This window comes from Manis pentadactyla, chromosome 15, assembly GCF_030020395.1.
Source record: "Manis pentadactyla isolate mManPen7 chromosome 15, mManPen7.hap1, whole genome shotgun sequence".
Classification (NCBI taxonomy): Eukaryota; Metazoa; Chordata; class Mammalia; order Pholidota; family Manidae; genus Manis; species Manis pentadactyla.
The window spans coordinates 66,195,131-66,222,974 of NC_080033.1; the positions used below are offsets into that span (position 1 = coordinate 66,195,131).

Genomic DNA, 27,844 nt, shown 5'->3' on the forward strand with positions numbered 1-27,844 from the left:
ACGCCAGTTTGTGAATAAAGATATTTAAAAATTGGTGCATCAGTTACCTTTGATGAAATCAGAAAGGGGCTTAATACACAGGTAGATAAATACAGTCAGAAAAACAGGGCTGAACAATGCTTTATAATGCCATGGTATTGTCTACAGATAATAGGTATCTTATGTGAAAAATGTTTTTAGATTTAATTAGCAAATGACATAGGCACTTATCTCAGAGTAAGGCCCTGAGTCTGTAGGGGCTTAATAATGCTAGTTTCCCTGTAGACTATAGTCATGGTTTAGAGCATCTCTCCATTTGTGCACATACATGGTAGGCACTTCTGCTAGGTGCAGAATGCCTGTATTAGGTCTGCACAGAGGCCCTGCTGCATCCCACGGTGGTTTCTCACAGGCCCACAGCCCTCACTGGTGCTTGGCAGGGAGGTGCAACTGGAGCCTGAATGATAAAGATGCTAATCATGGCCTGCGTATAGCGGAATCCCTTGAGACTGTACTCTGCTGCCCTCCCAGACGGGTTTAGAGAATGAAACTACATAGAACTCCTACCCATTACGTACTTGATGGTCTAGAGATACATGCTACAATCACATGTAGTCCTGGCAACAGATGGAGCAGAAAAGGCAAATCCAATGACATCTCTGGCCAAAGGAATTTACTGCACATTAGGTACGGTCTCCAGAAATGAATAATAGCTAACATTTATTGTGCACTTACTATGTGGGAGGATTGTGCTATTTTATGTGCATTATCTTCATAACAATTGTACAAGGCAGGCAGCATTGCTAGTCTTGTTCTACTGAAGTGAATACCAAAGCTTAGGCTAAAAGTGGCTGAGCCCACATAACCCCAGGCAGTCAGACTCCAGAGTCTGTACTCTTAGACACCATGTCTAAAAAAAATTAATAGCCAACGGATGCTATCCCACACATAGATGTAGGGGTTATTTTGGCTCATAATACTTTAAATCAGAATTAGTACCTGTGGTGGGCAGAATAACATCCCCTTTGTCAAAGATGTCCATGTCCTAATCCCTGGAATCTGTAAATATGTTACCTGACAAAGGGAATTTGCACATGGGATTATCCTGCATTTCCTGGATGGAACTCACAAGGGCCCTCAAAAGTGGAAGAGGAAAAGAGAGTGGAGAAGAGATGTGACTACTGAAGAAATCAAAGTGAGGAGGTGAAGATTCGACTCACCCTTAATGACTTTGAGAGGCTGGAAAAGGCAAACAAGCAGGTTATTCAGATCTCCAGAAGAAATGCAGCCTGCTGAAACCTTGATCTTAGCCTAGTAGACATTTCAAACTTGTGGCTTCCAGAATTGTAAGATAAATCTGTTGTTTTAAGCCCACTAGGATTGTAATTCTTTAGTGCAACTATAAAAACTAACACAGCTGCTAATACATGAAAGTTGGAAGTTTTCACATAAAAATCTTGGAAGATCTAAAGATTCAAAGGTGAGTAGCAGCTGCCCCCTTTAGACAAAGGATGTATTTCCCATTTCACTAAAGTCCTCACTCATTGTCTACACCTGTCCTATGTTCATTTATATGACCTATTTAGCTCCTCAAGGTACCTAGGTTTTGGAACCCTGCCCTGACCTACACCGTCTCCCAAAGAGTAATCAATTTCAGTAGTTAAAATACAGGCGATTACAACTCACTGAAAGCTCAGATGATGATTGGCATTTTTATCAATAAAGCATTTTTTAATTAAAAAAAAAAATACAGGCGAGTAAATCCAACCTCTCTAAAATGATTAGCTCTTGACATTTAAGACAAGCATTCGTTTGCATGATGTGATCTAGGGCAAGTTAACTGCAAGATGGAGGAGAACAGTACATGTCTGCTACGGCTGTTCTGAGGATAAAATGTGATGCTAATGAAAAGTGCATTCCTCATTGTCTGGCACAGGGTTACCCCTCAATAAAAGCTGTAGTTAACGTACTATTATTGCCTCCTGCCTTTGAGCTTTCCGGTTTCTGAACGACCTTACTTTTTCCTCTATCCAATTACTGGCCGAGGTCGTTTCTGGGAAGGTGAGGAATGGATCAGCGGGGCCAATACTTTGCCCTTCTCAGACCCCAGTGAGATTTTTCAACCCTCCCTCACCTGGCGGCCACCCCATGAGACTCTCCCCACTACCACCCCGCAGTGGCCGACAGGGGGCGCTGCTGCAGTCCCTGCCCCGCCGGGTGCTAATGAGCCGAGAGGCTCCGCCCTCTGCCGGAAGTAGCTGCTGCCGGGGGCGGGACCTGCTGCCTTGGGGAAAACATGGCAGCATCTGAGGCGGCGGCGGCGGCGGTGTCCGCGGCTTTGGCCTCGGGCGCCCCGGCTGTCCCGGCGGCCGCGAGGGGAGCCGCCGCCGCCTCGGGCCCGTGGGTGCCGCCCGGACGGCTGAGAGGCAGCCGGCCGCGGCCTGCGACGGCGAGGCAGCAGCCTGCGGGTCCGGCCCCTCCGGCCCGGGAGCTGATCCAGCCGTCGGTAAGCGAGCTGTCCCGGGCGGTGCGGACCAACATCCTGTGCACCGTGCGCGGCTGCGGCAAGATCCTGCCCAACAGCCCCGCGCTCAACATGCACCTGGTCAAGAGCCACCGCCTGCAGGTGAGCCCGCCGCGGTCGGCGCCTCCCGGGGCGGGGGCGCGGGCCGGGCGGGCGGGGCGCGCTGGGCGCCCAGCCTGCGCCCCGGCGTCCTCGGGGCCTCCGCGCGCGCCCCGGCGGGACGCGGGGCTGGACGCGGGGATGCGTGATAATCGGAAAACTGTGTCATGCCGCTAGGCAATCGGGCTCGGACGATCCGCCAACGGCCTCGGACTTCGCGGCCCGGCGTTTTACGCGTTTCTGTCGTTAGTTCTCACAGCAAGTTCGTGAGGGCCGCGTCGTCCTCGGTCTGTGGATGAGCAGGTCACGCAAGCCGACTAGTGCTGGGTTTTAAACCTGGTCTGGGTTCCCAAGCCCGTGTCCCTAACACCACACCCACAAGGCTCCCCAGGCCTTTAGGTCCTGCTGGTTGTTGAAAGGGAGCTGTTTGGCTCCGAGCACCGTCAGTTACAAGTTTCACAGTTGGTAACATCAGCTTTGCTCCAGAATGAGACCTAAGAAATCTCTCTGTGGATCTTTAAGATGGGACACAGTATATAGGGCAGTAACAGGGCAATAGTCTGAACATCATTCCACTTTAAGTAAAACGTGGGGTGGGGGGGCTGTCTTCAACCTATACGACATCTGTGGAAGGCTTATTAAAAATCCAGATGTGTAGCCCCACCCCAGCCCTGTTAAATTCTAATTCTCAGACATTACAATTGGAAGTTTCTTCCACCGCTTCTCAGAGTTTTTCTATGCCCACGGTGGCATAATTCCAAAGCATGTCGCTAAGCAGTTTTGTAGCTTTTGATGGTGTGCCTTGATTCAGGAGTAAGTATGAATACCTAGTGTATTGCATGTTCTGTTCGTCCTCCTTGGAAACTTTCTTAGAATCAGACTTCTGATAGGAGTTTAACAGCAAAAGGTTTGAGGTTATAGCCTCCAGTAGAGCAGATGTGTTGCCCATGAAGGGCACGCCCCTTCTGGCACCCAGCTGAATGGAGATGCCACCCCCGTCTCATTTGAAGAGGGACCCCAGTCAGGAAATGGACTTGGCGGCATGCTGAAGACGACGCTGCAGGTGCGGCTGCCCTTTTCTTCAGAACTATTGTGGGATTCTTCCAGGATACAAGTGCAGTAACTGGGAATGGTGTCCTATCTCCTGTTTTTTCTTTCGTACTAACCTTTAAATCCTTCCTTTTCTTAACCATATTTTAACTTGAGTCGATGAACTATATTTTGTAGGATATCTACAGCTAGTCCCTTAGTTCTCTTTCGCCCACCTGTGGTACCATCCCCTCACTGAAAGACAGCAAAGGCAGACATTACTGTCCGAGCACAAACGAGGCTGCCAGTCAGAGCAGGCCCCTCCTTGCGATGGCCAAAACCTCACTCCAACAAACACCTCTTAACAGTTTCATTATTCTTTTCTCTGGATTGCTGTCGGGAGCTCTAGTAAGACTTTGTGAAGATTCTGTTAAGCGTCAAGACCAGTAGGTTTATTTTGAATTATGCTTTTAAGAGACGTAAAGTTCAAGAATTCCAAAAATACCAATACCTAAAGTAAGCCTAAGAAGAAGGAATATGTTTGAGGCACACACAGATTTTGACAGTCAAACCTTTACTTGGACTTCAGCATTTCAGAGTATCGGTTTGTCCCTTGCTTAGAACATACAGGAGGTTGTCCTTCCATTTCTAGTCATTTTTCAGATTTCTCCTGTATAAAGACAGCACAGTGCCCTTCAGGATCCCTTTCTGAACTGAAAACACTGAGCAATGAAAAACTCAGCTCTGCTGAGTCTCCTCCCCAGGTTATGGGAGGTCTGTTTCAGCAGGAATTCAAGAAACCTCCCCCAGAACCATCACTGTTTTTCTCTTGTCAAAGAGGCTCACTTGACTGTCTTGCTCTGCCATTCTAACCACGGGGTCCCCAGGCAGCCCCAGAGCATCCTCTGTGGCAGTGGCAAGGGTGTTAAGTCTTCTTTAATGTGGGTAGCCAATGCGACAAAAGTAGCCAAAGCTGAATGGTGGTGCCCCGCTGCTTTGAATTGTATCCCCTGCCTGCATCCCAGGAGAAGGCTCTTGAGTTCAGACATTACTCTTAACACAGTGTTTCCAAGTACTGGAAGGGGGGAGCGAGCAGGGCGACTGAGACCAAGAGCTGACCAGGAGCTCCCTGTGGTTTCTAAAGCATCTCTGTTTGGACCCCAGACTCTGCCACCAGTTGAATAGGCAACTACTTTCTTCCCTGAAGCTAGTCTGAGTATATCTGTTTGACAAATTTGCTTAATATTCAGTGGAAATTGTCCCTTTTGTTCTCTTGGTTACACCTACGTTCATAATTCTAGTTTCTTCCCTGGTTTTTCTTTGATTCTTGCAGTCCTTTTCGCCTTTCTTCTCCAGTGGGTCCTTCCTCCTGCTTCTCTCTTCTGTAAGTTTACTTTCTTCCGTCTTGTTTTTTGATTGTGTGCTCTCAGGGGTTCCTTTTCTAATCCTTTAACTTGAAACATTTTATGAAATATTTTCTACCTTAAAATGGTTTGTAAACAGGTACTGAAAGGGTACACAAAACATGGAGTATTTTTTAGTTATGTTTTTTGCAGTTAGGCACACCAGAGATGAAGAACAGAAAGTCTGGTAAATTTTGTTCTTGAAGTAGAACTTGAGAACAAAAGCATCACTTTCTCAGTGCAATTCGTGTTTAATGCGCCATCTCCATTTCTGATCTCCCCCATTCTCATCTCAGCCAAACCACCCTTTGGGTTTATTGTCTCAGGCCCAGAATGGGAAGAAGGCCCAGGAGCTCGGCAGGAGAGACGGTGACTGGGCGGCTGAGGGGCTGGCCCTCAAAAAGCAGGGGCGTGAGCAGAGCCCGGTTGCTGCTGTGTCTGCAGCAACTGCAGCGAGGAGATTGTTGCTGTCAGGGATGGCTGTCTTTAGTGTCTGGTTCATGATACAATTTTGAACGTTAATTCAGTGTAATACCACAAGGGTGTTTTTGTCCATATACTCTGTTTAAAACATTATCAAATGCAACAGAAGATGCAAATATATTCCTCCCCTTGAAAAGGTTTGGGGAATTTTAAATAGTTCCATTCAATATAACAAGAGAAATGACAGAAGAGAAAGGTGGTTTGAAGCTATATGGTAAGGGACTTCAAATGTCCCAGGCTAAAGAAATTTGGACTTGGGTAGTATTGGAGTGGTATTGAAAATGTTTAAGTGAGGTAGTGATACCATCAGAGCTATGCTTCAGGAAAAGGAATCTGGCAAAGCATGAATGAAAAAGATTGAAGGTCTAGAAATGAGTTAAAAGGTTAATGACAAAGTTCAAACAGGATGACTCGAGCTAACGATGGTAGCAATGGGAAAGGGAGGCAAGGAGGTGGTAGAAGCTTCTAGAAGTGCATAATTGCCATAACTTGGAAGCAGCCAAGATGTCCTTCAGCAGGTGAATGGATAAATAAAGGTGGTACCTCCGACAATAGAATACTATTCAGTGCTAAAAAGAAATGAGCTAGCAGGCCATGAAAAGACAGAAGAAACTTAAAATCATATTACTAAGTGGAAGAAGCCACTCTGAAAAGGCTGCATGCTGTGTGATTTTAGCTGTATGACCCTCTGGAAAAGGCAAAGCTCTGGTGACAGTAAAAAGGCTGCTGGGTGCCAGGGTTTAAGGAGAAGGGTGTGATGACTAGGTGGTGCTTGTCACTTGTCACTGAAGCTAGCAGATGCCAGCGTTTTAGCAAAAGCATCATTCCAATCATACTTTTCACAAGGACAGTATTTACTGTAAAGTACTAGTTTAGATGGCTTACTGGCCGTAAGTTGATGGCAAAAAGCAAAAGAAGAAACAAATCTCCACAGCCAATAACTAATAGCTATAATGATTAATTGAGTAATTATATATGATAAGCACTGTTTTCAGACCCTGCACATTATTAACTGCACCCTTACAACAAACCTATTAATATGCCTACTTTACAGACAAGACAGTTAATTTTCTCAAAGTCACAGAAAATGGCAAGATAAGAGAACTCAAACTATGGCAGTCCATATTCCAGAACCATGGCTTTAACCACTATGCCAGTGGTTCTGGGGAGATTTTAAAACTAAGTGTGGATCCCTAATCCCAACCCAAAACTTGGTATTTGTCAGAATACCTGGGATTGGGACCAGGCATGGGTAATTTTTTTTTAAGTGCCTCAAGTGATTCTTCACAGGCCACCACCGTTGAGAAACACTTCCCTGCACTAGACTGCCTTTCTAAAAACACTCTGCATTTTAGCATGCAATTACTCCCTTCAAGCATGAAGACAATATCAAGAGGTGATAAAATAGTTTCCATCCTTAAGAAATTCATTTGGAAGACAAGAACTCTAGAAGAAAATGATGGTATTTAACACGGCCTAAGGTAGGTGCTATCTTCGAATTCAGACAAAGATCAAGTCTTTTGGCTTGGGTGGTAAGCGGAACAAGGGAGTGCTGTTGGTTGAGAATGTGAGGCCCTATGCTTATCCAGTACCAGATAATCCTGAGTTAGCTAGTCTCTCCATTTTAGAAATGAGTAAACTGGCCCAGAGAGGCCACACCCCTAATCAGTGGTGAATACTGGGCTTACAGGTCTCTCCGTGCCAAGTGCTCATTCCTCCATTTTGTTATGCCCCAAGGGAGACAGGAGGATTCGCAACAGATGGGGCCTTCAATGGACAGTCATCTAAGAATGGAGATAGAATGTGGAAGAGTATTAGGCCAAGTAGGGTGGTATAAGAAAGAAGAACAGAAAAAGATAGTTATAAATCTAGATCAGAGGATTAATGAGGAGTTGGGATTTTACTTTACACACCCTTTTTTAAAAACAGCATTACATGATATATACAAATAATTTTTTGGAATGTCAATTTGTTATACTGAAGAGGAAGGAAAATTATTTAGACCATTCAAATAATTCATGTGAGTATCTAAACAGTGTAGTGCAGTAGTATTATAAAAGGAAAGACCAGTGTGGAAGACATGTAGAATTAAGGGACTGAATTTGATATCATTGAGACATAAATTCTGTTGTTTAAAAATAAAACAAGAATAGCTTCTTTCCCCTCTAAATGAATGGAAACAAATTCAGTGCAGTCCACGTACTCCTCTTGAGATCCAGTGGGAAAGCAAAGGGAAGGAGTCTTTGCCGCATGGTTATAATCTCTCACTTCTCTAGATCCACACTGATGGTGGAGAAGGAGGCAGGCGTGTTCCCAGAGTAGTGAACCCTTTCTCATCAGAGCACCGGAGGACCAAGTATCTCCACGCTGCAACACAGCAAAAGCCAGAACACTTGTCGTGTTGTTTCTGTTGACCTCTAGAGAAGTCTGTCACCACTACCCCCAAACCTTCCTTTAGGGCCAGCAGGGAGTGGCCAGACAAGAACTATGCAGGAGGTCATGGGTGTCTCACGCCTGAGGCATGCGGGCTCATCAAGGGCAAGGAGACAGAGCACTTCAAGCTAAATTAACTCACCAGTTATTTTAAAATTCCCCACAAGAGTCGATCACATTCTTATTAACAAAGGGTTATTAGGATTCCATGAGTATTAAGTGCTCAGAACAGTGCCTGACCCAGTAGTAAAAGCTGTGGTAGTATTGGCCATTTTAATGATTATTAAATTTTCAGTGTAGCATAGTACCTGTATTTAAGCTGCTATGGCCACATTAGGGGGCAGTGTGAAGATCAGAGAAAATCACAATGCTGTTTATCAAGAAGGCCTAAATGATGGTCAAAGGAGGTTTTTCAGGGGCTCACACTTATTCACTGGGAATAGGACAAAGGGAAGAGAAGACTTGAGGATGATACCAAAACCTTGAGCCCAGGACACTGTAAATATACTAGTTACCTACAGAGAAGCCAGCCTTAAGGACAGAGAGTTTATGTTTAGAAGGAGGAATTTTAAAGGAATTGATAGAAGGTTTTTTTAAATTTTAACAGACTTTGAGCTATATAGCCTATACAACACAACATTTACCCATTTTAAGTGAATAATTCAATTATTTTCAGAAGATTTACATAATTGTGGGACCATCATCATAATCCAATTTTAGAACATTTTCATCACCCTATAAAGATCCCTCGGGCCCATATTTAGCCATTCCTTGTTTCTACTCCCAGCCTGTTCTATTGGGGTTTTTTAAGTAATTATTTAGTTTTTCTTTTACAGGATGGCATAATAAATCCAACAGTAAGAAAAGATTTGAAAACTGTACCGAAGTTCTACTGTTGTCCAATTGAAGGATGCCCTAGAGGCCCTGACAGACCATTTTCTCAATTTTCTCTCGTCAAACAGGTATTTTACTTAAGTATACTTCTCTGAAGATAAAATGCAGATGGTATAAACCTAATGTGGATTCTGATTACTTACCAAACATAACTGCAGCATTGAGCAGTAAGCTGTTTGTGAGGAGAGCCCCCCAGGAGACCCCCAGTTGGGGAAAAAGTGAGTAGGATGTAATGCAGGTGAAGGAGACATGGCTTTTCTGGAGGGGCAGATGTCCAGAAGTGGATTCGGAGAGAAAGAAAAGACCAGTTCAGCAAAGAACGAGAACATGTGCACTTCCAGATCTCTAGTGCGAATCCATGTGCCTCCAGGGTCAGACGAGCAAGGGCACAACGGAAATGTTCTTCCAAGGGAGCAAGAAACTGCAGAATTAGGGAAAGAATTCCCGGAACAGCTGTCTTAAAAGGAGGGAGGGGCCAAGTGACTGGGGGAAGAGACGATTGGCGCCTGGGAGAGATTGGCGGCTGACAGACATCCCTGCAGGGGGGTGGGGGGCAGGCAGTGCCTCCAACAAGCACTGCAGACCTTCTCCCTGCCTGCCCCACCTATTCATAGATCAGAACCTAAGTGGTGGGGATCGTGGATTGTTTCCTGAACAGTCTCCTCACTTGTCAGAAAGCAAAGCGATGGGGAGAAGAGGCCCGTAATAAACTGTGATTCGCCTGCTTTCTCGTTCTTCCAGTTTGGACTGTTCTATTCTGCCATGTAAAATCATGGCTAGTTTGGATGTGTTGAAATGTCTTGAGCAGGTGCACTTTTTCACCTTCGTGCCTTTTGTGTCATTCCAGCACTTTATGAAAATGCATGCGGAAAAGAAGCACAAATGCAGTAAGTGCAGCAACTCGTACGGCACGAAGTGGGACTTGAAGAGGCACGCAGAGGACTGCGGCAAGACCTTCCAGTGCACGTGCGGCTGCCCCTACGCCAGCAGGACGGCACTGCAGTCCCACGTCTACCGCACTGGCCATGAGATCCCCGCAGAGCACAGGTAAGGGGAGCAGCGGAGGCCGGAGTCAGGAACCGTGGGCACGTTCAGGGGAAACTTGCTGGATCGCTGATGGCATGGGGACAAAGGAGGACTAATAGGGGAAAAACATGACTGAAAGAAGGAACTTTCAGAGGTGACAGCTGCAGTAGCAAAAGGCCCATGTCTGCCCAACCAAGTTCTTCCTTATTCTTCCGCTAACTCCTTTTGAGGGTCCCTTGTTATTCCCAATTGGAAATCTCAGCCTTCAGCATTTTCTGTAAGAATGATGTCAGATTGTTGAGGAGTTAAATTCTGTTATGAAACTGTACTTCATTTTAAAGGTCAAATGTATATTTGGAGCGATAGCTTCCTATTCCAGAAATGATAAAAGTTGCTTTGAATAGTTTTTTATCTACCTTCTGCCTACAGATCTCAGTTGAGTTCTAGTACTTAGGACTTTACCCAAAAGCACACACACTTCCTCCTTCCCTGGTTGCATGTTTCTGAACTTCTACCTGCCATCTGAAGAAGGGTCACTCTGACCTCTGCTGTAAATGTGGGAAACAGCATTTGTACATAAGTGAAGATACAGTGCAGAGTTGAAGAAAACTGCAGTTTAAAATTGTTTTTCTCTCTTTACTCTGTCGTTGTTCTCAGAGATCCACCCAGTAAGAAAAGGAAGATGGAGAACTGCCTGCACAACCAGAAGTTGTCCAGTAAGACCACTGAGTCACTGCGTAACCAGCCAACCCCCACACCAGACACTCAAGACCTGGAAACTTCAGAAATTAAGCTAGTTACTTCTTTTGAAGACTCCTGCAGCTCTAATGCCAGAAAACAGACCCTTACAGCACCTCCAAGACACCCTCAGAAGCTGCTGTTACCAAAGCCCAAGGCGGCCTTGGTGAAACTCCCGGTGATGCAGCTGTCCTCCGTGCCTGTCTTTGTGCCCACGGCCGACTCCTCTGCCCCGCCTGTGGTGTTCGGGGTTGACCACCAGGGCTCCGCCCCGTGGGCTGTGCACTTACTGCCCTTGTCAGTAGGAACTCTGATCCTTGGCCTAGATTCAGAGGCTCGCTCTCTTAAGGAGACCCTCCCTCTTTCAATAATTGTAAGTCCTGTTGCTGTTGAGCCCATTAGTACAGATATTCAAGTGAACTTGGGGAAAAGTCTGTCTAATCCTTTACAAGAACTTGGGAACACATGTCAAAAGAACAGCCTTTCTTCAGTCAACGTGCAGACCGATCTGTCTCATGCCGCACCACGCTTTATACCTTCTGCTCCGTGGGATAGCCCGGATTCCTCTGTATCATCTTGTTCTCAAACTGATCTGACGTTTGGTTCTCAAATTTCCCTTCCCATAAGTGTTCATACTCAAACATTTTTGCCCAGTTCTAAAGTAACCTCATCAACAGCTGCTCAGACTGATGCATACCTGGATGCCTGTTTCCAGTCAGGTGGGATCTCCAGAGAAACTCAAACCAGTGGGATGCAGGGTCCGACGGATGACCGAGTACAGATGGACCAAGCTGTAATGTGTGGGGACATTTTTGAGAGTGTCCATTCATCATACGATGTTTCTACAGACAGTATGATAAGCAGCAGTTTAGTAGCAGAGACTGTAACTCACAGTTTATTACCTCAGAACCACCCTAAGACTTTAGATCAAGAAATTGAGAAATCTGCACCAGTGATGAACTTCAGTGCCCAGAATAGTATGCTTCCTTCACAGAACATGACAGATAATCAGACCCAAACCATAGACTTACTAAGTGATTTAGAAAATATCTTGTCAAGTAATCTTCCTAGTCAGACACTGGATAGTCGGAGTCTTTTGTCGGATACACATCCTGGACCTGACACCCAGCTCCCATCTGGCCCAGCCCAGAATCCCGCAATCGATTTTGATATTGAAGAGTTCTTTTCAGCCTCAAATATCCAGACTCAAACTGAAGAGAGTGAGCTTAACACCATGACTGCAGAGCCAGTCTTGGAATCGCTGGACATAGAGACTCAAACCGACTTTCTCCTTGCAGACACCTCTGCCCAGTCCTACAGCTATAGGGGAAATTCTAACTTCTTAGGCCTTGAAATGTTTGACACGCAAACACAGACAGACTTAAACTTCTTTTTAGACAGTAGCCCTCATCTGCCTCTGGGAAGTATTCTGAAACACTCCAGCTTTTCCATGAGTACTGATTCTTCTGACACAGAGACCCAAACTGAAGGACTCTGCACTGCTAAAAACATGCCTGCCGTGGAGAGCAAAGTTCAGTTGAACAGTACGGAAACACAGACCATGAACTCTGGCTTTGAAACCCTGGGGAGCTTGTTCTTCACCAGCAATGAAACTCAAACAGCAATGGATGACTTTCTTCTGGCCGATTTGGCCTGGAACACGATGGAATCTCAGTTCAGCTCTGTAGAAACCCAGACGTGTGCAGAACTACACACAGTCTCCAACTTCTAGAAGCAGAGGCCACGCAGGGTGGGGAGCATTGACACCTTCCTCCTGGCTTTAGAAAATGGAGAGTGGAGACAAGTGTATTCACTCCATCGAATTTAGTTGGTGTTGCCATTACTTCGATTCTTTGAGGGTCTTTGCCTTTTGTATGTAAACATGAAATCTGTGTTTAAATGTGAGTGTATTATAAAGTGTAAGATGTTGACCTAAAAACAGTTGTTTTTGTGTTGCCTACATTTGCCCTTTCACAGCTAGTCTTCCCATCAAAAAAAAAAGAAAAAGTATTCCATACCTTTAAAACCCATCCAGCCATTTAGCTGAAGCCAAGCTTACCAGGTACTAGGTACAACTTTTCAAGTCTTCAAAACATTTTAGTGGAAGTGTGACTAGCTTAACTTAAATTGCACCTAAAATATTTTTGATAGTGCTTGTTACAAATTCCTGTTTCCTGATAATAACATCTAAAGAGACCCGTTGCTGTACCATCAGGTTTCAACACCATGCCTTGTGGCTCATGCCTGTGCTTCACCAGCTTTGACATCTCTTCTGATGTGAAGACACAAAGGAAAATGACAGCTGACTTTCGCTTTTGAAACAATTTTTATGTAATCAATGCCATCCCTTCTCTACGTGAACTGTTACTGTTGATAACCAATGTACCTGTGCAGTGCTTTCCTCACAAGCCCCATGTTGCTGTAAAATTAACTAGCAGAGTAGCGGCAAGCACTTGATGTAAACGGTGATCCTTCGAGGCTAAATAAGGATGAGTCACCCCAACTGTTGTAATGCTGGGTTGTGGAATCGCATTGTGTCTGTTAGCTCATACCGGAGTCCCGGAGTGTGCCCTACAAATATCCTTACTGCTCACTACTGCAGGCCGGGGTGGAGCTCCAGAGCTGTGTCTGGAAGTGCACCCACAAGCTGGATATGAGTTTTGTCTCCCTGAATGTTAAAAAAAAATAGAAAAGGCTATTCCCCCCTATATTCCAATACTTTCCATGAGACTGATACGGCAAGAGTGCAATCAGTAATTTCAAGTGGGTCGTCTTTTCATCCCCCTCTCATCTCTTCTTTGAATAAGGGAAGACATTGGTCTAACAGGGATACTGTTTGTGCCTTGAAGATGGCAATTATAGAATAGATCCATGTAAAGTATGGTACTTTGCATTTATTGGTTGCTTTATTTGTTTAGCGGAAGTAATACTAGTCTTCAAAGAAAAGGTGAAGACAGATTGGTTCAGTAATTAAGAACATCTATGTTTTGACATGGGAGCATGGACAATTACACTTTTGGGTTTTCTGTACTTAGGAGATCCTGAAGTCTTAATTGTTGGCCAACTTTCAGACAAGTAAAAATCAGTGCAGCCCATAAGTTTTCTAAGTTTCTGTTCCTTCTGTAGCACATGTTTGTGCTGCTAAAGGCAAAATCTTCAATATAAGACCTAGGAGAGGACTAATTATCATCAAAGTAAATCGATGGTATTACTACAGATTCCTGTCCCAAGAAGAACTGTTGGTAATGGACAAACAACCTGGCAGATGAACTCAACCTTGTACATAAGCATTTGCTTTGGTCACAGTTTAGTATGAATGTGGGTTTCAAAACAAAGCCTTAACTTAGAATTCATTATGTTGTAGGATTGTCACTGCCTTAATGTTCAAACATCTAAGTCCTCCAAATAAAGGAGAAATGCATGTTTGTTTATGGCTTTTTGTAAATATAAATGCAGTGATCTATGGCTTTAAAAAAAGTTTTGTTGCTGGGACAGTGATTGTCAATCCAGCTAATAGACTTATTTACAGAGAAATGGAGCATGTCATAGTTCTTCAAGTATAAGTAAGAACTGGTTTGCCCCCAAAACCTTAGTTACCTGAGTTGTTCTAAGAGTATTTGTAAAAACTGAGATTCGGTAATTAAAGTGAGAAATATACCTTCTTTGTGAGTTTTTCGAGACACACAATGTGACTTACTTTATTGCCTTAGTTTTTTGCAAAATCATCATCTGAAAGTTGTATGATGAAATGATTGTGCCTAGTTATTTTCATTACTATTTTACCTTTGTTCATGAAAATATACTAAAAATTTTCCTAATAGAAAATGAAAAGACACTCCATAGTCAAAGTTTCTATTTTGAAATACAGGTTTTGTTTTGATAAAAAGTATACACCTTAAGGTTTAAGTTTCTGGAAAATTTATTCAAGAGAAATTACTCCATACATTTGCCAAATGCGACCATTTTATAATGGGAGGGCCTTTATCTTTGTAAATAATGTGGCTCTGGCTTAACAGCAAAAATAAGAGGGTTAAAATATGAGTCATTTTTTGCTCAGTCACTAGTTTGCTGGAAAGCCAAATCAGTGTGTTTCTGATCCCTTGAGATAAGGAAAATAAAAGCAGGAAAGTTTTGTAGATGTGCCTGAAAGGTGCTCAGTAAGGTTTGAAGCTACTTTGGAGCAGAAGAAAATATATCAGTATCAGTCCAGTTGTGACATTAAGTTGATTTATTAATAGAAAAGGGTGATTTTTTTTTTCATGTAATCCTTTGTGGCCTCAATTTTAGAATGTTTATTAATTCCAGGCCAACATGTCCTCAGAAAGCTCTTAAGAGGAGGAACATGTAACTTTGGGGGATTTAGAGATGAAGTCTTTGAAGTGTCAAGTATTATGCAGGTTTATTTTCCTTATGTCTCAAAATATATGTGTGTGTTGTCGCTTGAAGTATGTTAAAGTGCCACTGATTAGATTTGACACTAGGAGAGGACATGTCATCAATCTTCTGGCTTCATACTCACTCCCAACATCTAAATGACATGAATTTTAATCTAATTTCTTCAGCAAGATGTTGGCTACCACAGTGTTATGACCAAGAAGATAGTCAACTAAATGCCATTGTTTTGCAAAGTTTAAATCCAAAGTGTTCTCTCAGTTACATGAACTGTATTTGTCAGCAGATGCACTGATATGTTGGTTTATATGTCAGGAAAGGCTAAAGAGCAAATGGAGAGAATTCTCTGGTGGTCCATGTTCTCAAACATTAACAAATGTGGGCACGAAAATAGACGTTTGAAAGGAGCAAATGACCAAACTATGTGAATGAAATAAAAGCATTATCTAATACTAGAACTGGAAAAGTACCAATATTCAGTCAGTTCTTTCAACAAATTTCAGAAAAAAAACAATTTTATATTGCCTTACTAATGAGTAGCAAACACATTTGTTAGCTTTGTTCTAAATCTGCAAATTCAAAAATAGTGAAGGTAGGCATAGGAGAAACTTACTGCCCAGGCCCTTCCATTAACTTTTGGTCCCTTATGCTCAGGCAAGTTACTGTACTACAGGACTTGAGGCTGCAGAAAAGAAACAACAAAATTGAAACAAATGATACTCTTTTTTTAATCAGTGAATCAGTCAACATTTGAAGAAATGAAAAAAAAGATTTTTTAAAAATATATGTCTGTGGCAATTTTGTTACTCTCAAAAGTGCATAGGTTACCTCAAGGTGAATAAAGACCATTTTTTTGGCCTAAAGAAGTGAGCTTATTAGCATGGTATGTGGCAGTAAGACCTTGTTCCAAGTGTGACACCGTAACTGCTTCTGGCAGCTTCTTACTCTGCTTTCCAGTGGTCCACTGCTTTTTCCATGCCCTGGGTGACATATTTGGTTTTATGATTGCATCTGAAAAAGGTTGCTGCTTAAGACTGAATATGAAACTGATCCCTCTCTTACCTTATCTTTTTTCCTGCACTGTAATGAAAAGTTTAGTGGTTTCAGAAAATGTAGAACTTGTGCTGCAATAAAAAATTGGCAGAAGTCAATGCATCTGAATGAACTCCTCACAGAAGGATATTTAAAGGGCTTCTCAATAGCTTTACCTATTTAAAAAGTCAGCCTTCAAAAATTAAGATTTTCTAGTACACTTTTGAGAGACCATCCAAACTTTGGCTGATTATGTTTTAGGAATTGTTTACTCCCTGTTGTCTTACCTCGGTTCATGGAAACGATTTTTCACTTTTTTGTTAGCTGTATTTGAGAGTCTAGCACTATTAATGAATTGTAAGCTGGTGTTGGTTTTTTTTTCCTTTTCCACCTTCTTGTTTCCTAAGACATATATTTTAAAACCATTAAAACCACTATTCTCTGAGGAGGTATGTACCTACGTAGTAAGTCTTCAGATTTAAAGTTCTGTAAATAGCTACCATATTGACAAGTATCTCTCTGACATTCCATTTTCTGAAATTAGAGAAATCAGTCATGAGGATTTGGGCAAAACTGGCACAGAAACTAAGCTGTGGCAGAGTCATTAGCAGCATCAGGACCATTACTATTTATCTCAAATTAAATGTGGGTTTCTAGTTTTCTTCAGAATCTGCAGGTGCTCTGAAGAAACTAGACATGCAGATTAAAACAAATGAATTTGCTAACAGTTCTTTCACATTTAGAGGCTTAGTCAAAACCTGCCTGTGGGGCTGAAGATAAGGCTAGTTTGTGGTATGTTTTCAAGTTAGCAGTCCTTGAATTTTAATAAGCAGAGAAGCTTTCATTTTAAAAGATAACACAGGGAACAAAGTTTTGAAGTTGGAGCTGAGAGGGGGAAAAGAAACATTTTCATATAACATGTGAAGTATCAATTTGCCAGGGTTACCAAGGAGTGTCATACATACATAAGAAGTGTTGGCTGCCTCTTAATAGTCACACTGATTTAGCACAGGTAGTGAATGTAAAGAGAGTATTGCTTAAACAGTAGAGAATTTTGAATAATGGCATTATATGTAAATATATTAACATCTTGGAATTTTCTTGAAAACCTTGCCAAAACAATAATTCTGAAAGAGAATGCCAGCAGCTCTTCCTGGCACTGGCTGAAGGGCCCGACTGTTACTATGAGAGATACTGTCTCAGAAAAGCAAGCTGTGGTCACTTCCTTCTGGAGGATCTGGGCAAGTGCTTCCAGAAGACTGAAGAACCAGGACAAAACCAAGAACCATAGGGCTTTCTATCCGGGACATCTATGCTTTCCAGGATAAAGCAAGCAAGCCATCTTCCATATTTCCTTTGCCCCTGTGCCAAGGTTCTTCTTGCTCAAAAGCAGGTAAAGCTGTCAGAGAAGCTGCAAACAAAGGCATTTTAGATTATAGAGTTACTAATTCCCTAAAGCAGAGGCTCTCCAGCTGGGCTGATATAGCCCTCGGCTCTTGGCAATGTCTGCATTCTTGATTGTCACAAAAGTGGAGGTACTACTGGCATCTAGTGGCTAGAGGTCAGGAATGCTGTTAAACCTCCTCGTACACACAGAACAGCCCCCACAACACAGAATTACCTAACCCCAAATGGGGTCAGTGCCAGGGGCTGAGAAACCCTGCCTCAGGGACTGAGCCGGTTGGTTGGGTGGAGCTTTATGTATTGCTGTAAATGCAGTATTAGGCTAGGCCAACAGATCCTTTAAGAAGTATGTATGTTGTTTAGGAAGTATGTGTTGGAGAAGGTTGGGTCCTCATAGTCTTATGTAGAAAAAAAATTAATGATTTTTACTAGAGCAGCTTTTGAAATGTACAAATTGAAATTCACTTAGTTTTTGTTTTTCATACCACAAAGGTCAAGATCCAGAGCAAATCTGATGGGATATCTGTGATAAAACTGTTTACCATATTGAGTCTCTAATAACCTTTGCAGGCAACTGACCTGCACTAAAATGACAGGAAGGACCTTAGGTATTAATCCCCTCATTTTATAGGGCAAAGGCTGCAATGTCTAGTGACAAAGAAGGTATTAAAAGAAGGCTCCAAATGCCTACTTCTCAGATTCTAGGAAAAAGATGGATCCCGTTCTACTTGCAGCACTGGATGCTAGAGTGAAACTAACACTATGTTCCAGAAGATATATGGTAGCTTTGATCTGGGAGATTAAACTTGAAAAGTAAACGTTTTGCTGCAGTACCTCAGAAGGACACAAAATCAGTATAAAAGGCAATGGTATTAATCTGCCGAGCAGTGGTGCTTAGACTAGTGCAGTGGAAATTCAGGCAAAACAGGATGAGGAGAAAGGCCAGGGCATGAAGCTAGCCCATGGACTGATTAACAGGGGTCCCAGGCCACAGGTTACAAAACTGAGTTTTGAAAACAAAGAGTGAAGACCCACCAGTCACCAAATTACTACTCACCATGCCCACAGGATTTCTATACAGTTTTGAACAGCCCATCATTCATTAAAGAGAATTGACCCAGGCTATTTCATTTGATCTGATCATTACATTCAGGAAAACCACACATCTCTGCTAGCATTTTACATGCCTTACCTCCTCATCTTCACCACATCCTGTATCTGTAATTGTTCCCATCTTTCAGGTAGGAATGACATGCTCAAGCTCTCCTTACTGCCTTATAGGTGATGTTTTCCACCCAGTTGTCCACCTGTCCCTCACCTGGGTGATACATTGGAGCCTTTGGACACCCAGACTACAGACCCTACCCTGGCCTGATGGAGCACAGTTACCCTGTTGATCAGATTCTCCTTGGGTCTCAGGAGAAAACGATCCCTGACCCTCATGCATTTGCTCAGTATAGAGAGAATACCCAGAAGGGGCTTTAAGCTCTTAGAAAGAACAGCGCCTGGTAAGTTCAAGCGAAATTACTGGCAGTGGAACTCAGGGCAGAGTTCAGCCCAGGCATTGGGGAACACGGCTTTGCATCCCTCCTGGCTGCAGGGTCCCAACGGAGCCTGGCAGACAGTGGGAGAGAGTGGCCTGTGGCACCAGTGATACCCTTGGTATCTGCTCTTGGTCAGGCCACAGGGGCCCCTCTTGTTTCTTTGCCACCATGCTTCTCAGTAGCTCCTAAACTGTGGCACCAAGGTTGTGCAAGACCCAAGCCCAGACACCCCCAGAAAGCCCCAGATATGAGGCCTCCAGACTTGCAGCTTGGCCAGCTTAGCCAGAGGCGCCCACAGAGAAATAGGCTGGGCTTCTGTGGTCTCCCTGGGTAGTGAGTCTCCTCAACTTGCAGGGAGAGTGAAAGCAAATTTGATTCTGGGTTCAAATCATTTAGCATGGTCTTTGAAGTACAGGTAAATTTCACAATAGGGGACAAAGTCCAGAATTTAAAAAATAAAGCTAAAAATTAGGGAAAGTCTCCCTGAGCAGACGAAATCCTACATACATGTTCCAAATGTAGCCAGGCCTTATTCTAATTTAAAGTCTTCCTCTTGTCCTTCAAAAGTGCCACCCCTTCATCTCTCTGTCGGGTAGGCATTCTCTCCAAAGTTTCCCACCCTCCGGGCCCTCCCTTACCTCACCCAGACCCTCAGTACCACCTCCAGGCCTTCGCCTGGCCCCACCCAGTAGGTGACCTCAGGCCCTGCAGGAGCCTTGGGTCACATGCTACCATGGTTCCACTTGGTGATTTTTAGAGTTTAAGGAAACACAAGAGTTTGGGAAGTTTTACTAATGAGATGTCAAAAAATGAGAGAATGAAGGAGGAAACACAGAGCCCCCCATGCTCGGTTTGGAGAGGCCTGAGAGAACCAGCACCTAACTGAGGTCACCTGCGTGCAACAGGCTTACCTCCGTGAAAGGGCAGGCTCTCCTTGGAAGTTTTGTCGGTGACCTAGAACGCTAATGGAGAGTGCCTTCTAGCAAACATTTAGCCTCTGCCTAGACTGGGACATCTAAGACCAGTTTGGACATCCTCATTCAATATGAATGGAAATTGGACAAGGCCTAGAGTGACTATCCATAGAGAACAAGCCAAACCTGGGCTAATGCAAAGAAGATCCCAGAGGGACTTGATCAGGTACTTGCATAATTACCTAAACAAAGAGAACTCAATGCAAAACATTCTTACCTATTCACAGAGGAATCTTCTAGCAAATTATTTGCTCAAAAAAGGATACTACAAATCTTTAAATTTTTGGTCCCTTGCTTTGTTCAGACTGGCCATCCTCTTAATTCTAAGTTGTTGTTATGTTTATCCCCAAATCTTACAGAATTTATAACCTTTATCTCAAAAAAAAGAGATTTTCTTAAGACAAAAACACTCTGTTGTAACTTAAATCAGTGTTCTCAAATTGCCTCAAGACCTGGAAAGGAAAGTACCTCTGGGCTGAGTAGGTAGGCCCTGTACACATCACTGCTACATACCCTTCACTCCCAATCACTTCTGACTGCTTTACGTATTGAGCTTTTTCATTATTCTGCTGTTTAGAGAGGGAGCTTGGAAAACCAGACTTATAGGCAGACTGCCAGAGCGGAAGGGTCCTCAAACAGTACTGGGTCCAACACCCCCACTGTCTAGACACAATGGGAAATGAGGGCCTCTTCTTGGAGATGGAATCAAGATGGTTTCTTCATTCAGAGAAGAAGGGGCCTAAATATTGCTTCTAGACTGTAAAGAAGGGTCCAACCTCAGTAGGTGAAATATACCTTTTAATGACAGCTGTACTATAATCATTCCTGTGTTTTTGGTGTTTCATAAAAAGAAACCTACAAAACAAAAAACCGAAATTAACAGGCATTACAAAGACCAATTGTGGAAAGCAGATGTTTACACATGCAGTCATATATTCCATCTGCCCATCATTTAGGGAATGGAAAATCCAGAGTTCAAGTGCAGCCCACCTATCTTAAACAAATGCAAACTGTACAATTACAGAGGAGCTAACTGGCTGCTCATACTACAAAATTTTTTGGAGCATTTCTCTTGGCATTAAGCATTGTCACTTGGCATTAAGATGTAACTCATTTACAAATGTTTAATTTATATACAACTTAAGGAAATATGCATGGGAGAAAATTGAGGGGGAAGGGGAATAGGAAAAGAGAGAAAGAACAGCCCCATCCCATATGTGTCTGTCTGGAGTGCAGAATTTCCAAATATTAGATGCAAGGTAAGGCTGGAGGAAGCATGTGTGGTGACAATAATCAGTGGGGTTTTTTTTCAAATAATTATTCCTAACCTGCTTCCCAGGATGGATTTTGTAGAGCTGTGGCTGAACTTCCCCAACACAGAAACTAGCATGAAGCTACAATGTAAGTATATGAAATCCTGAACACATAAGATACAATGGGTATGGCCTATCTGTGGATATAAGGATATGTCTCCTTGGACACAGGATACAATGGGTATGGTACATCCAGGGGTATAAGTATAGGTCACCTTGGACATAAGGATACTCATTTGGACACAATGAGTTTTCTATTAAAGCAATCTCTGTTGCAATCAGATCTTTGTTACAAGAGAAATGAGACAACAGATAGGTATCTGCCTGGTTTAAAAGGAAATAATGTGGTCTAAATAAGCCCAGTTCACTTAGCTTAAGGCACTAGAGTGGGGCAGAAAGAGCCCACGCACTTAGGCTCAAAGCTGACGTGGGACAGGGGATATGGGGCCAGGGGAGCTCACCCAGGGGGGCCCTTCAGATTCCCCACCATTAGTTGGCTTAGTGGGAGTGGAGAGTGCCACGCTGAGACTGGCACTACCAGTCTGTATTTTGTAAATGGCTAAGTAACAGAACCAGGTACTATGGGGGTTTTGAGAATAAATCAAAGCCCATACAGTGATTTGATTTCCTGTCTTTGTAGTACCAAAAAGGGACAGAGAGAGGGAGGGAAGGAAGAGGGGACGGGAGGGAGGGGAGGAGAGAGGAGAGGAGAGGAGAGGGGAGGGGAGGGCACAGGATGCAGTGGGAGCAAGAGAGAGAGGGGAGAGGATGAATGAATTTCAAACAGTGCTTATTCCCAGGGAATCACACTGCAGCAACTCAGCGGAGCCTGTGCCTGGCGCCAGGGATAACTCTGCTCACTGTGAGGGGCGGCAGGAGAGGCTTTGGGAACACTTTGGTATCCAATGTGTGGGGCCCGTTTTCCTGCTTGGCCTCCGTGAGAACACGCTTTTGGATGTTCATGGGAGGTCTTGGCAGCCTATCTTTGAATTTGGCTCTGTAGCTTTGCACTTCCCGTTTCTGCAAAAGCTGCAGGGTGGCAAGGTAGCGAACGTTGCTGTGGCTGGGACGGCCCCCCAGGTTTCTCCTTGGCAGGAGCGACCAGAGCGAGCAGCACAACTGTGGATCAGCCGCCAGTGTCTTCGGGGGGAAAGGCGGCACGGTGTGGACCTTCAGGGGCTTGGCCAGCCCAACTGGTCTCTTTTCACCTTTCCTGTCAACTGTTTTCGACCCATTGGCACAAGCCACACTCCCACCCTTTTCCATACTCAGCACCTTCTCTTCTGGCTGCAAGAAAATGTTCTTACTCTTCTTACCCAGAATATCCAAGGTATTTTGGGGTGAAGGCTTCAGGGGAGGTAGATTTAAAAGGGCCTTTGAAATCCAGGAGTCCGAAATGGAGGGACCTCTGTCAGCTCCTGTGCTGGGGTCCTTGCCCCTGTCAGTCTCAGGAGTGGCCCAGTCTTCCATGCACCAAATAAACTCCTTTATTTGCAGACTTTTTTTCTCTACCTGACTGGAGGTGGGAAAGCAGATCTTGCTAATCTCCCTGGAGGCGGTGAGAGGGCCTTGGTGGACGGCCTGAGCCTGGGAGGGGCTATCTTGCTCCTTCTCTGGGCCCACCTCAGCTGGAGCCCCCAATTCCAACTTCCCTGCCTCCAACTGAGGCCTGGCCTGGGGGCTCCTTTGGGAGAGACTGAAGCAGAGTAAGCAGCGGCTGGCACTTTCTCCCACCCACGTTTTTCTAAACTTCTTCGTAGGCCAGATGCAGGCAGTGGGGGAAGTCCGTCCCCAGCCTCGGACCTGCAAATAGAGGGGCATGTTACTCTGGGCTGAGCTGCCCCAACTTAGGCCACATCCCCATTTGGGCTGTCCTATTTGAACCGATTTTTTTTTTTTTCAACTGACCTTTGTTTTGTTTTGTTTTGTTTTAACTTGTAATAGCTATTTTCTCCTCAAACTAAGCAATAATAGTATTTGTAACAGAATATGTTCATTTGAAATTCTAGAAGCAGGATTTGTTACTGCTAAAATATTAAGCAATAGTATCTGTAAACGGTCACCTTGATGTATTTATTTCTTCAGATGCACATTAAAATAAAGTCGGAACTATTAAAATAAAATAAAAACTGCTCATACTTGTCCCCCTATCAGACTTTCCTGTACTGCCAGGCTCTTGGTTCCCACGCCCTAGCGGCTGCTGCCTGGAGAGGTTGGGGGGGGATGGACCAGCAGGGCAGGCCCTGGGTCCACCCAGCCCAGGCACGGTGCCTCCCATCCATGCCCGGAGAGTCTCCTGGGCTTGCCACAAAGGGCACCAGTAGCCAGAGCTGCCAGATCCAGGACCACATTTGGGATATACTTAAACTAAACAAATTAGGTGCTGTTTACCAAAATTCAGGTTTAACAGGGCATCCCTTTGTTTCCATTATTTGTGAAAAAAAGCAAAAATGCATCCTATGCTTTTATTGCGTTCCAGGCACGGAGCTGAAGATCTACTGACATCCGTTTGTTTAATCCTCATTGCAGCACTGTGATTAGGCATGCTGACGCCCAAGTTACAAAGGTGGAAACTGAGGCTTGAAATGTTATTAAATCCAATGACAAGTTCTGGCACATTCAGAAGTTCTGTGCATTTCCACACAGAGGACGAGGAGAGGCTGTGAGGGGTGGCAGTGTCTCCCAGACCCAAGCAGGGACCCAGCCTCTGGTCACCCTGCACAAAAAGCAGCCCTTTACCTGGTTTCCTCCTCTTCCTCCACACCCCCTTCACTTCATCTGCTCGGCTCCCCAAACTCCTCTAGTGTTAAGCATCACGTTTTTTAAAAAGTCTACTAAGTGCTTGCCACTGAAGTAGGCATGGTGTCCTCCTCACTGCGTTTACCCTAAGGCTGGAGGTCATGGATGGGAACGGGGAGCTCAGGGATGGGTGCTCTCCCCAAGGTTACTGCAGGAACACAGCAGCCTGGGATCTGGACCTTTCTTATTCCAAAATTCCTTGATTATATTCAAACCAAAAAAACCCACATTTTCTTTCACACAGTTCAGTCCCAGTTCTTGGATTTATGCAATTATACACAGGGGCCGCAAGGCCGCTGCCCTGCACTGCACACTGAGTTGGCCGACAGACACCTTCCCCAGCCTCCAACTCCCTTTGCATCCGTTCCTGTCCCTTCATGAGCTGCCAATGGCCACTGGGTCTTCAAGAGGACCACGTGCTTACTCAAACATCATTGCTCTGGGCCTTGGCTTCCTGGGTGCTTTTCCAACTTTTGTAGAAAAGTGAAGGTCCCAGCTTGTTCGCTAACAGGTCTGCAGATAGGATGAGACAAGTCACCTGGTCCCCACCTCTGTCCAAAGGGATTTGCCTCCAGGCTGTACTTGTGTAGCAAGTCAACTTTTACTTAATTGCATATTTGTTAAGGAGAATCTAAATTCTGAAGCAACTCCTGAACTTTTGTCTTTCTGAATCCATTAAACATACCCATCTGATGAATCAGCACACTCTCTCCACTTGCCTGACCCTAAGAGTCGCCTGAGCTGCTATTTAAAATTCCAGACTTCTGGGTTCCATTAGCCTACTCAGCCAGTACTTGGGAGAGGGGCTTGGGAAGATAGACTTTAAAAAGCACCCCACGTGAGCCCTGGGTCGAGGATGGTACAGAGGATCTGTATCTCGGGCATACTCAGGTGGCCTGGCAGGGGATCCAAGCACCAAGGAGGGGGGTAACACCTGGCCCTTTGGGTCCTTACAGGTGGGCTGTCACAGGTGAGCGCTTCCAAAAAGGTCAGATATCTGCCGGGACCAAGGGCCAAGCTGCAATGCAATGTGACTGTGCCTCCTTCCTGAAGGAGCCCCCACATAGCCACCAAGTGGGGTGGGTCTCCACAGGGCTACAAGGGGGAAGAACAAAGGTAGTCATAGGAAAGGCCCCTTGGGCCATTATGGGTCAAAAATGCACAGCCCTGAGGCATCCCATCATCTGTTTCCTGTGAGGTCCGTTTGCTCTGCAAGCATAGGAAATCCTCACAGATCCATGCCAGCGAAGTTCTCTGTCCTTTAAATTCTGGCCCAGGGGTCCCTGGCACCAGTACAGAAACCATCAAAGGGCAGTGAGATAGTGCAGGAAGCTGGCTTTGATGTGATGAGCCCCTGTTACCCGTCCTGCGGCAAGGCCGCCTGAGCAGCCAGGCAGGACTGGTGGGGTGGGGAGAGCTAGGGGTAGCAGGCAGCAGGCAGGCCCAGTGGTGTGGCACCATCGTCCTAGACAGAGTGTGACAGCAAGCATGCTCTAAGCATGGTGTTCATGGGGGACTTTTTCCAATTAAAAGAAAATGCTTTCCCAAAGTAGTTACCTTCAATAGTAAACTGAGTCTTCTAAACTTGGAGCATTTTGAATTCTTAAATAGAACGGCCTAGGACCCTGACTTATCTGGCGTGAGTGTGTGTATCTGGAAGGTCGCAAACACTTAAGGAGGCGGGGAGCAGCACAGTGAGAGTTCTGAGGAGGCTTCGCAAGGGAGGATTCTTCCAGCCGCCTAGTGGATGTGGGTGACTTGCTCTGCCTTGCCTGGGCTTCACTGCCCATATTTATAAAACACTTAGATCAGGGTTTCCCAGTCTCAGCACTACCAATATTTGGGGCTTGGTATGAACTGTACGATTGTGTCCCCCAACAAATTCCTTTGTTGAAACTAACCCCCCACAGGTGATAGTATTTGGAGGTGGGGACTTGGGTAGGTAATTAGGGTTGGACGAGGCCAAGAGGGTGGGGCCCCCATGGGACTAGCTCCTTTGTAAGAAGAGGAGACAATAAAGAATCTCTTGGCTTGCATGCACCAAGGGACGCCCCGTGAGGACATCACCAGAAAGAGGGCCCTCACCAAGAACCTGAGCGTGCGGGCACCCTGAGCTCAGACTTCCATCCTTCGGAACCGTGAGCAATAATTGTCTGCAGCCTGAACTAAGACAGGGCTGGCTCCTCCCTTGGGGTGGGGCCGACCTGAGCACGGTAGGGTATGAGGCAGTATTCCTGGCTCCGCCCAGCGCATGCCAGCAGCTTCCCCTCCCTCACACCCCCAGTGGGGCCATTGCCAGGTGTCCTCGGAGAATCACTAGATTAGCCAAATGTCCCTACAGTTCTCAGTTTAGGATTCTACTCTTGATTCTAAGAATAGTTTAAGAATACACCGACAGGGCTCTGGGACACACATCTCAGGTCTCATGGGGAGTCTCGTACAACAGTTAAGGAGCTCAGGTTCTGGAGTCCAGAAGAGCTGATTCAAGCCCTGCCTTGGCGACTGGCTGCGTGATCTTCAGCATACTTTTTCACCTTTCAGATGCCTCAGTATCCTTGTCCAAATAGTGAGGCCCTTCATAATACCTGCCTGGTAGGGCTGCTGAGAGGATGAATAACGGATGGACATGAAGCATTCAGGACTGTGTTTGCAAAGCCTAGCAGCCATAAATACTCAAAGGACTGTTACTTTCATCATTAATATTTGACCTCTGTCCCTAAGGTTTCTACATTACATTGCTTATGCATTTTTTGGTAATAGTAACTCTTTTTGAAAAGAGTAAAAAGAAAAAGCTGGCATGAAAGCAGTGACATGCAAGAGACAAGAGTTCGAGATACTCACCGCTTCATCCCACCCGGTTCCGACGGCAGACTCATGGGCTTCTTCATCTTGTTCACGTGTAATGTCACTGATATTGAGAAGACAACAAACATGATTCTTTTCACTTCTTTCATCTGGACAAGTATAGGTTAATTCTGTTTCTTCTGTACTTTGGATTTCATTATTTTCACTATTTTCTAACTCAGTCTCATTTTTCTGACAAAGATCCATTACTGTGATGGTTGCTTAAAGTTTTTAACACCTTCTTCCTGAAACATGAAATACAGAGTGAACTTAGTTCTCAATTTTGATTTTTTAAAAAACAATTCAGTAACTCAGGTGGAGTATCTTCAGGACACATTCAAGAATAGACTGAGGAGAAATATTACAAAACCATCCATTGTTGACTATTGATGTTAGAAAAGATAAGGCCAATTTTAAAGACTAATGGGTTTAATTAAAGGCCAAAATTGGAATTGAAGAAAAGAGGATAGGAAGATGCTAACCCAGGCTCTACCCCTTGTAACCAGGTAAGAGGGTGGGAAGGAATGTAGGTTTCAGCATCCATAACCCTCCCTTTAAAAGTGTCCAAGTGATACTGCACCAGTATCAAGAGGACTTGTGGATATGTATGACGCAGGCACCCCAGCCTCCTCCTTTTTCCTTCCCAGCCACTCTGGATATCAGCTTCAGGATCCGTCGGCCTCTGAGGAAGCTGGTAGAGCACGTGGCTAAGTCAACCAGGTCACCCTAATCCACTCTATACGACTGGTGTCTATGTAAGAAGGGGAAATTTGGACAACAATACACATACAGGGAAAAGGATGTGAAGAGGCCCAGGGAGAAGAAGGCCACCTACAAGCCAAGGACAGAAGCCTGGACCAGACCCTTCCCTCCCAGCCCTCAGGAGGCACCAGCCCAGCAGAAACGTGGACTTTGAGCCTCCAGAGGCATAACA

The 27,844-nt window shown here is 44.7% G+C and overlaps 2 protein-coding genes across 3 annotated transcripts; one reads left to right on the forward strand and one right to left on the reverse strand.

The window, feature by feature from the left end:
• Positions 1–2,252: 2,252 nt before the first annotated feature.
• ATMIN (ATM interactor) lies at positions 2,253–15,696 on the forward strand. 2 transcript variants are annotated; one of them, XM_036909344.2, is made up of 4 exons: positions 2,253–2,605; positions 8,787–8,912; positions 9,692–9,891; positions 10,528–15,696. In XM_036909344.2, exons 1-4 carry the CDS (start codon positions 2,276–2,278, stop codon positions 12,338–12,340), a joined length of 2,469 nt encoding a protein of 822 aa, XP_036765239.1. In that variant the 5' UTR covers positions 2,253–2,275; the 3' UTR covers positions 12,341–15,696. The 2 variants fall into 2 exon arrangements, with proteins under 2 accessions (XP_036765239.1, XP_057348940.1); XM_057492957.1 differs by having other exon boundaries at positions 2,468–2,605; positions 5,361–8,912.
• A 5,038-nt stretch (positions 15,697–20,734) lies between these two features.
• On the reverse strand, positions 20,735–27,195 carry C15H16orf46 (chromosome 15 C16orf46 homolog). The gene is made up of 2 exons (XM_036909346.2): positions 26,908–27,195; positions 20,735–23,070 (listed from the first exon to the last, which is right to left on the reverse strand). The coding sequence occupies exons 1-2, from the start codon at positions 27,115–27,117 to the stop codon at positions 22,087–22,089; spliced, it is 1,194 nt and encodes a 397-aa protein (XP_036765241.2). The 5' UTR covers positions 27,118–27,195; the 3' UTR covers positions 20,735–22,086.
• Positions 27,196–27,844: the final 649 nt, after the last annotated feature.